At 34.8% G+C, this 11,918-nt stretch overlaps 1 protein-coding gene across 1 annotated transcript; it reads right to left on the bottom strand.

Annotated features, from left to right (window-relative positions):
* Nucleotides 1-225: 225 nt before the first annotated feature.
* LOTGIDRAFT_175541 (hypothetical protein) lies at nt 226-11,918 on the bottom strand (the record flags this gene model as incomplete). Its single annotated transcript, XM_009057593.1, has 10 exons — nt 226-386; nt 3,758-3,881; nt 4,352-4,452; nt 4,978-5,077; nt 6,412-6,660; nt 7,805-8,013; nt 9,066-9,207; nt 9,577-9,718; nt 10,648-10,906; nt 11,792-11,918. 10 exons carry the CDS (start codon nt 11,916-11,918, stop codon nt 226-228), a joined length of 1,614 nt encoding a protein of 537 aa, XP_009055841.1.

The raw sequence follows: 11,918 nt of genomic DNA, 5'->3' as shown, positions 1-11,918 counted from the left end.
TACTTCATACATAGCTAATAAGATTTGTCAAAACCCGTATTCGGGATACGATGGACAAGTTGTAGACACTTACTACTAAAAGCTATAAAAACTGTAAATCTACTGGAAAATTTCTTAGAGAAAAGTAAGTCATTTGATTATTAAATTTCTGGGAGGGAATTCTGTTTATTTCAAATTTCACAAGAGAATAATATAAGAAATGTGATAGTTTTAGATTACAGTAGTTTATAATTTAGTAGTAGAGAATGTACCATGGAATGTTAAGGTCATCATGACATCAGCTGGTAAAACAGCACGAGCCACTTCCTTCATTGTCTCAGCATCAATAATAACCAGGTAGGAGGCCAGCCCAGCAATGTTGGACGTTATAGGTGCCAGCAATACACCTGGAATTTAAATAATGAATACCACGTTGGTCTAAAGCTGAAATTCTAAATTAGATGTATTATGAAACAAGTAAATACATTTTTATGATCAGCTACATCTGAAAAAAGGGCTAACCTAATTCTATATTTCTGTTTTATTCTATAATTTCGTTTTGCGGTTCGGATCGTTAGTACTTAGTTTATCTATGGTATTCTACTTCTAAAATACAAGCTCATATACTCTTATGGTATACATTTTCTTGAAACCTCTCAAGATGATGGCATACTTATTCTGAAAAACAAGGTAACATAGTTTTATTGTAAGAAAAGGTGCGTATTATACATGCCTGTGCACTATTTTCCTAATTATACGGTAAATAACTTAACTTATAAATTATACCCTCTAAACTAAATCTTAGAAAATAATTCGAATTCTACTGCTGTACATGATTTTCTTTAGGAACTGCCCTTTGTCAAAATTATCTTGGAAACAAATTAGTCATTCGAATGAAAATCGCACAATGAAATTCTATCAAAAAAGAGCACATTTCAATGTTTTATAATTCCACTCTCTGACGTACTGTACATAGTGCAGAAAAGTATAAATTCTATCAAACGATTTTTTGATGTGTTATAATTCCACTCTGTGACGTACTGTTACCTACATCATAAACAAAATTTGTGAGATTCTACTGATTGGGCTATTTCAGAATTTGTTCTATTGTTTTCAATTCATGACCTAGAAAAGGTGACTTTATTGCAACAGAAATTACGAGAGAAGTTGGGTGAAATAAAACTGAAGACATAATTTACTATTCAGTATAGTTGTGTATAGTGGGCAACTATTTGATTAATTGGTGTTTCTAATGAATTATCATGTATTCTTAATCATATCATTATGTTCTTACTGCATATAATTACGAGTTTTAACCAATCATAAATGTCCATGTATGTACAGTCTGGATAAACAAAAAAAAGACTTTTTGACCTTTCTTGATCGGTCACTCATTGGAATTCTACTGGTAATGAAAATGTAGGAATCCATCTTTAAGGGGTCTTGTCAAACTGAAGGTGCGCATCAAAGACATTGACAAAATATAAAAAAAAATACGACTGGAGGTTTTCAATTCATTTTTATACGCCCACATGAAATGGGGGGCGTATATTGTCACCCATATCCGTCCGTCGGTCCGTCTGTCCATCCGTCCACAATTACTCTTAAACACTCTACAAGACACAATTCTTAACGGATTTTGACGAAACGTAGTGGGAGTGATGGTTATCACCCAAGGATGAACCCTATTGAAAATCAGAAGAATCGAAAAATATTTAGTACGAGTTAATGCCCATGTTCTTGAAAACGCGTTCAATTTTTTAGCTCGTAAACCTTTTCGAAGGCACAATTCTTGACGAATTTTGACGAAACTTGTTATTATTCAGTACTGCGCTGAAGGTTGAATATTTGCCATCTAGAGTTTTCATAAGCTAAAAATTGAACAGGTTTTCAAGAACAAGTGCAATAACTCATACTTAATATTATTCAGTATCGCCCCAAAGAGTTCAAAAGAAGTGTATGACTGAAGGTTGAATATTTCATACTGGTGATTGTTACTGTACTGCCAAATAGTTTTATTCAAAATCAAAGCTGTGGGCGTATATTACCTTGCCTGGCAAGCTATCTTGTAATCCACAACTACCAAACCAACAACAACAAGATTGAATTAGTATGAGTTCCATCGCACGTCTCCATTCCTGGCAATGATCAAGCAGACCGTTGTGCCAAGGAAAGTCTGAGTCTTAAGGATATCCTATTCGGAATTCTGCAGTATCGTATCTTCTAGGATCAACCAGAAATGGGCTGACATGCTACGGAACCTCGACACCGCAAGATACCAGATTGATCCGAAGATACCAAACCAAACCAAATCATCCATCTGTAGCCATGTGCAAAGTGTCAACCAGACTGCGGACCAACAACGTACTACGAGACCATCAGTTCAACGCCATTAAATGTCGCTGCGACCACGTTGCTACAAGGTCGCATGTCCTCATTCAATGCACTGAACTGAAACCCGCTCGTAAGCCACTACTAGAGTACCTGGAAACCAACGGCATACCACTCACCATACAGAATGTTTTGGCTCCACCCACATACCACTGGTATACCAAAATGGAACCCGTCTTCCAATTTATAACCAAATCTGTCTTGAACAGTTTCACTGCAGAAACCTCAGAGAACATCTTTTCCCCCTTTTCTTTAAAGCCTCCCCCCCCCCCCTCCCCCGCCTCTTTTCTCACTTCCTTTTTTTTTAATTTTTTTTCAGGTCTTCTAGTTTTCCAACAGATAACAGATAATATAACCAAACCAAACCAACGACTACCATTCGACTACCAATCAACAAGAAATACCATGATCAGAACGAGTTTGGAAGAATGAAAGAGATCGAGTAACTCACGCCACACCGCCATGTCATTCGACCCGACCAGATCTAACGAAGAATCAACAACCAAACCAACAACACAGAATCATCCAATTTGAACCAATCCAACACCAACTACGACTACCAACAACTACCTAGTTTGCGATATCAGCATCCCCTGGAAGCGAACGTTAACTTGTCATCTACCAACAAATCAGATATCTTGTAATTGATCCCTGATGGTTGAAGATAGCTGCCCAAAACTTTCAGAATGAAGCTTCTTTTGCCTTACAGTACAGTGGTGTAACTGATATTCGTGCATATTAGGATTCAACATCGAATTTCGTCAAAATTAAAAAAAACGCAATTTTCTTGGTTTATGTCTTAGATGTTTCCCCAGATATTCTATAAAATAATTAAAATTGGTTTATCACTTTGATCCATATTTCATGAGCAACCAACTCGGAAACGGCGGCAGAATGCGTCACCTATTTTCGTGTACAATGTACAATGTATGATCTATAAATAAGTCATTGAAACAACATAAGAATACGGCCCACATTGTGTTCCATAGAATTTTTCTGCTGACACGGAATCCGCTAGTTGATCACGTGATTTCATTCGTTGGACTACATTCTAGCAGACGACACTTGGAATTCCGATTACAGCTTGGGATTAAAAGGTAATTCGGCCGATAAAAAATTGTGATACTTGGTATTAATTGAAATCCGCCATTATGTATTTGTCAAAGTATACATTAATACATTTTACCTTGCTTGAAACTACTGGATTCATTCTACTAGCTCATATTGTACAAATAACCCATGTTTATCAAAACAAGCAAATGTCACACGAGGTCGTAAATTATTAATCATTTTCGAAGATGCACGAAAAATAGGTTAGCACGAAATTAGGTTACTTGACTGTATACTATGTAGGATAATGATTATAAATAAATTTTATTCCACTTACCTTCATCTTCTCTCTTACCACCAGGTTTGGGTACGAATATCGGTTCCCCTGGGAAATAATCAAACTCTTCACCATCAGTAGAATATGTTACCACTTTACGTTCTTTTAAATCTAGTTTATGGATCTAAATATAAAGATTTGTGTTTAATGGAAACTCTCACAAGCAAAATTGTCAATGGTTTTGGCGATTGACTTAAGAATCTGATTTTAAAGGGAAAGTTTGACATTTGTGTAAAAATCATCTGAAAAAATGTGGTTCTGGAGTTCACTTTGAAAAAATATCTCAGAAATACATATTGAAGATAACATCTGAAGTGATTGCTGGTTATATTACTCATATTCTGTTCTGCTGTAAAATATGGCAGTTATAACTGTTTTCACTTCCATTGTGAATATTATTAAATCTCAATCAGTGTCGGAGTCAGGTTTACAACTGAGGGGGGTGGGGGATATCTGAGATTGCTAGGGAAGGGGGGCTTTATCTCCGCCACTGCTATCAATAGTGCGAATCTGTTCACGAACAAGGCAAGCTTGAGCTTTATTAGCTGGTAAAAGATATTTTGACAAGTTTATTCTAATAAATGGAATACAAACCTTATTGAATTTAGAAAATATAGTAGAAGCGTAAACATAGCGATATTCTTTGGAGTTATAATGTTGATAATTTATCTGTGGAAGTTCCATAACCAAACCCTCTACAAAAACAATACTTTTCATTGACACAATTTCTTGGTTATTCAAGTGACAGTGTATTACTAGTCATGTCTAATAGTAGTTTTAAACACACCTTGTCTGCTAGGAGATTAGGTGCCGGGGGTTCGAATCCTCAAGGTATGAACAATTCTGATGCTTGTGCCTGTGCTTCTGAGAGTCGGCCCAGTCCCTGATACCTACTTATGATGCTGACATTTTCAATTTGAAAGATATCATAGTGCAAGCATTGTTACGAATCAAGCAAAAAGCTGATACAAGAGAACAGAGTAAAATGCTATATTAACTTAAATCAGTATAAGTATTGGCTTTTATTTTTAATATAGCTACTTCAGTTAGGGTCTAACTACAGCCCTCTTAATCGTTTGGTCTAATTTTAATTAAGTACCTAAGTAGTTATCCTTGTAGAATATATTTGTTCTTTCTTTCTTTCAATGTAAATAAGCTCTAAAATAAATTTTATAAATTGAATATGTCCAACAGAGAAACCATTGGTGGCAAATATTTACCTTCAATGATCAAATCTGGTGTCAGGTAAACACTACCATCTTCTTGTAGTGTAGCTGTAGCTTTACTGTCCAATGTCACCAAATTCTTACCAACCACTGCCTGTAAAGAACAAGGGAAAACTGATTCAAGATATCACAGACCTGTACCAGGCTAAACATTGAAGAATATAAAGTCTTACATTGGTTTATATCGGGCTAATACTTAGACCTTCAGATAATTAATTTTGATCTCACTTCTGTAGGAAGGTCATTTTGGTCTTTGAATGTGGAATAGTTCAGTCAGTAGGTATGAATTCTAAATGCAAAGAATAGGGTGCACGACCAGTACTTCAGACATTCAACAGCTGAATATTTTTTCAACATACTTTGATGGCCTGGCAGAGTTATTATAATTAGTGATAAAGTAGAACTGTTTATTAAATGACACAGTTGACCTCTCCATTGCCAAATATAACAATACCTTTAGGCTATGGGGAAATTCAGATCAAATTTAACAGGTTGTTAAAAAATGTCTGATTCAGCACCATTCTACAATCCTAAACAATAAGACTTGAAACACAGTGGTTTGAACTATAAAGATAGCTTGCCAAGGTAACATACGCCCACTGGCAGCTGTCAGAAATGATAAAACAGTCTTTAGTGACTAAAGTATGAATTTTCTCATCTTAAAGAAATTTTAATAGTTTGGATTCATTGATATAAATATTTACTGCCAGTTATTTATGCTGAGAAATTCATCCAATTTTTTAAAATCGATATCAATATCCCAAATACATCAAATTATCGCACCGATATACTTGATCACACCATGTTTCATTAAAATCAGTTGAAAACTGTAGTCTCTATTGTGTTCACAAACAAATCTTGATGCGTGTTTCCTAAATCAAGGGCAATAACTCAAAAACCGTTCGTCGAAAGATCTTCAAATTCAAAGTTGAACGAGATCTCATCAATATAAATGATCACACCAAAATTCATTAAAATCAGCTGAAAACTGTAGTCTCTATTGTTTTCACAAACAATTTTGATGCGTGTTTCCTAAATCAAGGGCAATAACTCAAAAACCGTTCATCGAAAGATCTTCAAATTCAAAGTTGAACAAGATCTCATCAATATGAATGATCACACCAAATTTCATTAAAATCAGTTGAAAACTGTAGTCTCTATTGTGTTCACAAACAATTTTGATGCGTGTTTCATAAATCAAGGGCAATAACTCAAAAACCATTCATCGAAAGACCGTCAAATTCGAACTTGACCAAGATCTCATCAATGTAAACGATCACACCAAATGTCATTAAAATCAGTTGAAAACTGTAGTCTCTATCGTGTTCACAAGAAATGTTGACGGACAGACGGACAGGGGCGACGGCCATGTGGGCGTATAAAAGGCGTAAAAAATACATTGTCACAAATGATATGATTTCGACTTACTTTCGAAACATCCAGGGGTAAGACAAATCTTCCAAATTTAGGTTTAGAATCTGTTTCTTTATATTTATAGTCTTTAAAATACTCCATATATAGTTTGTCTATGAAGCCAACATCATCATAAAATACAAAATCTACCACCAGCTGTTTGTCTTTCTCATAGCAGTTGATAAAATGGAATACAAACATTGGATCGGACATGTATTTAGTTTTTAGATTTACTCCTAATTTGGTCATCACATTGAATAAAGTCTGGAATATATGATATAACTATTTTATTTTTGTTGTATTTATGGAATGAATTGTCATTTATTACCTTACAAAACTCACTTGAGACAGGTTTTATTATTCTGTATGAAAGTCCAATAAACGGGTGGGGGCAATTCCCTCTGTAAAAAATTGATTGACCCCCTGAAAAAATTCAAACAACCGACCAATTCCATTACCGCTCCTAAACACTATACATCAATGACCCTCCAGATATATTATTTGTCCTTCTGAACACTGAAGCCTGGTGCAATATCTCCTAGGTTCTGAGTGGTTCAAATGATGAAGTATTGTCAACTCTCAACCCTATTATTCAATGCTGTTCCATGCTTATAAATAGACAGTGATATAATTAGATTGTGGATTCTAAGCTTAAAATAAGTAAAGGGAACAGAGAAAATAATGTGATAGTCCACTATTCAAATGTTTCTGAGAAGGTAATTAAACAGTTCAGATGCATAGACACAATGTCTGCCGAAGGACCTACTAACTTTCCCACTGTAACTTACCCTAATAAATATGGTCCTATTTCAGAAGAGATGTGATATCGTCACAGATATTGCCAGAGATCTAATGTCACTTATTGGACCCTGTGACAATATCACACCATATATCACATTATTTATCAGGGTAAGTATAATCCTGCAAGCAAGTAGCACATAGAATATAATGCATGCTTGTCCATGTTCTCCAACAAAGAGATTTAAGCAAGAAAACACCAAGCACCAACCTAGCCCATCTTATGAATAGGTGAGCACCAATTATCTATGCAAATTAATTTAGAAGGTAAAATATGGTCAGAAATGTAAGTAACGTATTTTAGAGACATAAATTTTATTCTTATTTCTTTTGATGTGAATTTAACCAGTTGATATAATTCATTTCTACCTTTTTTCATTTCAAATAGGTAAAGGAATAAAAATGGTAACACATACCCAATGTATATTCCAATTAAACACACGGAAATTGAAAGTAATAAATACCATAGTGTTTGAAATATAATACAAATTTTGGGAGCAAATGATAGAGCCAATTGGCCTTTCAGAACTTCATAAACAAAATTTGACAAAAACACCCAACATACCAAAATAAATCAATCCCAAAGAAAGCAAGAAGAAAAGAAACGAACCTTCTCCTTTGGATATGCTAGTATACAGTCATTGACTGTATAACTGGCAATCTTTTTAATTAGCAGCCTGGGTATACTGAAAGCATAGGGTTGTTCTAGGACAACGAAAAAGTTTTCTGTCATGCCAAAACTATGATTGTATCCCACAGTGCCTTTCCATTTTGATGGAAAACTTCCTACTACTTCAATCTGATCCCAGCTTAAATTACCTGCAATAAACAATATCAATTAATTATACGTTCTGAAACTGAAACACAAATTCCAATGTAGGTTTGGTAAATGATATGTCTGATAGATGCATGAGTGGTTGTCTAGTCTATAAAATATAAGAAAATCTGAATGCCAAGTAAACATTTCATTACTAATTGTTGACAATATTACTGACCATTAGTATTGGGTGGTATTTTGACAATATTGAAGATTACTAACCATTAATATTGGGTGGTATTTTGATAATATTGAAGATTACTAACTATTAATATTGGGTGGTATTTTGATAATATTGAAGATTACTATTAATATTGGGTGGTATTTGGGCAATATTGAAGATTACTTACCATTAGTATTGGGTGGTATCTTGACAATATTGAAGATTACTAACCATTAATATTGGGTGATATCTTTACAATATTGAAGATTACTTACCATTAGTATTGGGTGGTATCTTGACAATATTGAAGATTACCTACCATTAATACTGGGTGGTATTTCGACAATATTGAACACTACTAACTATAATTATTGAATGGTATTTGGACAATATTGAAGATTACTAACTATTAAAATTGGGTGGTATTTGGGCAATATTGAAGATTACTTACCATTAGTGTTGGGTGGTATTTTGACAATATTGAAGGTTACTAACCATTAATTTTGGGTGGTATTTTGACATTATTGAAAATTACTTACCATTACTTTTGGTTGGTATTTTGACAATATTGAAAATTACTTACCATTACTTTTGGGTGGTATTTTGACAATATTGAAAATTACTTACCATTAGTATTGGGTGGTATTTTGACAATATTGAAGATTACTAACCATTAGTATTGGGTGGTATTTTGACAATATTGAAAATTACTTACCATTACTTTTGGGTGGTATTTTGACAATATTGAAAACTACTTACCATTACTTTTGGGTGGTATTTTGACAATATTGAAGATTACTTACCATTACTTTTGGGTGGTATTTTGACAATATTGAAGATTACCTACCATTACTTTTGGGTGGTATTTTGACAATATTGAAGATTACTAACCATTAGAATTGGGTGGTATTTTGACAATATTGAAGGCTTTAGTATAGTTAAAGCAAGTAGCAAGGTTATATAGAGTTCCATCTGGCTCTAGATGAGGGTGAGCAGTGGCCAGATGAACTGCTAAATAGTCAGTAAAATCGCTCTGGAAAGAAAGGAAATAAGTTTTACACCTTTATAGACTTCATTAAACATTAAGATGCACGAGGATCCTGTCTACCAGCTTGTCCAAGAATTATCATCTTGGCATTGATCTTTTTGAATTGGACACCCAAAGCTGAGATGACTGGAATATTAAGGAAATATGACTTTTTAAGTTAACATGACTTTCACCAAGATTAGAATTCACGACCACCATTTGTTCGTTGGTAGCTAGATTCAAACGCTATAATCGTCTGTGTTAAAGCCCTATCTAAGAGAAAGCAATATTTATCTAGATTTTAATCAAATTGGACTATAAACCATCCTACAAGAATGACTTCCAACTTTCAGCAAAAAATCAGTCACATCCTACCTGCCCAGATTTCGATAGAGTTTTAGGATCAATTCTGTTCACTTTGGGAGTTTCTGTAAAGGCCCATAATTCATCTCCTCTTTCCACAATATTCACGGCTGTATTATCTGTTCCCTTCGGTGGTTGAAATACGGAAAATATCCTAAAAAAACGATTTTGGCTTGAACTGATAGTGCCAGACAATATCTGATTTAATTCCACAGGAATAAAGCCACATCAATGCTTTACTGTCTGATAAAGCTCAATTTCAGCTATCTGTATCACTTTAAGAAATAAAAATTAGATTGTCAGTTCTTGTGTCATTCACCTACTAGTAGCTGGAATTAAATGACTAAAATCTCTTTAGAATAGAAACGTGCTTAAAGATAGCCTTGCGAAGCCAGGTGACATACGCCCACCAGCAGTACAAATCATTGTTTGTAGCCTGTACAGTGAGCATGAGCCAATTGTGAACAGAGCCACAAAATAAAAATCAAAAGAATCCATAAAGAATTGAAGCCTGTAGAGTGAACACGAGATGCACAATATAGCTAGTAGAATGAAAACGCCAAGTCATACACGATATTTCGGTGGAAAATTATCACGAAATAATCGATAGGGATCATCCTCATTATGACATTGATCCACACAATAAAAATCAAAAGAATCCATAAAGAATTGAAGCTTGTAGAGTGAGCACGAATTGCCCAATACAGCTAATTGAGTGAAAACGCCAGGTCGGACATGATTGTAGCCTGTAGAGTGCGCACGAGCCAAATGTGAACGGAACGATGGATTGACAGGGTGATTACAATATACGCCCAAAATATATTTGTGGTCGTATAAAAATCAATTTTAGTGATTGACCGAAATGATCAGACGAAGAGAATGTAAAATTTGAATTTAAGTCAATATTTGTTATAAAAAAAAAATATTTCAACTTGATAAGCCATTGCTTGTAAATAATTTCAGAAGATATCCTTGCTGAGCTGTCTATCTGGATCGAAACCAATAATCTTTCGGTAAAGCTATAAAAAACATTGTCATAACATTACATCAATTATTTACCCTATACAGGTGTAAGGCTCTTACCTAGAGAAAATACTTTTACAAGGATCTGGAAGAGCATTGGAAGCAAACTGATCAACAACAATACGCTTGGCTTTATAACACTTCTCCCACGTCTCACTATCCAGTAAATGACTCTGAAACATTACTCCGCCATCTTGGATTGTGAATCTGACCAGTACAGCAAATCCATCAAACACATGGTTAACTTTTTGATTGTTTATTTCAAATAAACCAGATCCATTTCTATAGAGTGAACCTTTAACCCAGGTTGGAATTGTACCTGTGAAATAACAGGTTGATATAAGCTTAGTCCAGAACAGATATTTGTGTAAAAAAATGTAACAAATTGCTGGTTTTGCAGGGTTCAGAAAGAATTAAGGCTGTCAATCATTCAGAAAATGATCAGATTAAGATATCTTGATACAGTGATTAATTTAATCCTTAGAACCTCCTTTTCAATATATGATCAATATCTGGCCCCTCACAGAAATTTGAGAAAGTTTTGAGACCCTGGGGCCTGACCTCAAAATAGTTTTTAATGTGGCAGAATAATTTTGCATTTTTGTTTTGTTTTGAAAATTGCCAATCGGATGAAAAATCTCAGATCATCTAATCCTTGGACCCAGCTAACAATACTACCCTGACCAAGGTCTTGTATGAGCGTTTATCAGATCTGGTTCAGACGTGGCCAAGGCCTTGTATGGGCGTTTATCAGATCTGGTTCAGACCTGGCCAAGGCCTTGTATGAGTGGTTCTCAGATCTGGTTCAGACCTGGCCAAGGCCTTGTATGAGTGTTTATCAGATCTGGTTCAGACCTGACCAAGGTCTTGTATGAGCGTTTATCAGATCTGGTTCAGACCTGACCAGGGTCTTGTATGAGTGTTTATCAGATCTGGTTCAGACATGGCCAAGGTCTTGTATGAGTGTTTATCAGATCTGGTTCAGACCTGGCCTGGGGATATAGTTTGTCTTGATATTTCAAATATAAGCAATCATTAAAATCTTCTGATGTCACAAGTTTCATCAATGCCTGTGGTAATATTAATAATGGCCTGGAAGTGCCAGCGCAAATAACTACAGTTTGTTTGTCTGTTAAATTCTGAAAAACTGATAAGTCTCCTTTATAAGTCATCTTATTGACATAAAATATAATGACAGACTAACCTTTGACCTGTAGTTTGATTGGTTCAACCTGATCATCTCCCGGTTTAAAACTCATCCAATAAGGATATTCTCCATCTGTAGGGGATGATCCATTTTCAGATTGCTTAGCATCTGTTTTTGAACTCAT

This window comes from Lottia gigantea (genome assembly GCF_000327385.1).
Source record: "Lottia gigantea unplaced genomic scaffold LOTGIsca_301, whole genome shotgun sequence".
In the NCBI taxonomy this organism is placed as follows: domain Eukaryota; kingdom Metazoa; phylum Mollusca; class Gastropoda; family Lottiidae; genus Lottia; species Lottia gigantea.
Note: the sequence above shows the minus strand (reverse complement) of the source record. Positions and strands in the feature narration are given on the sequence as shown.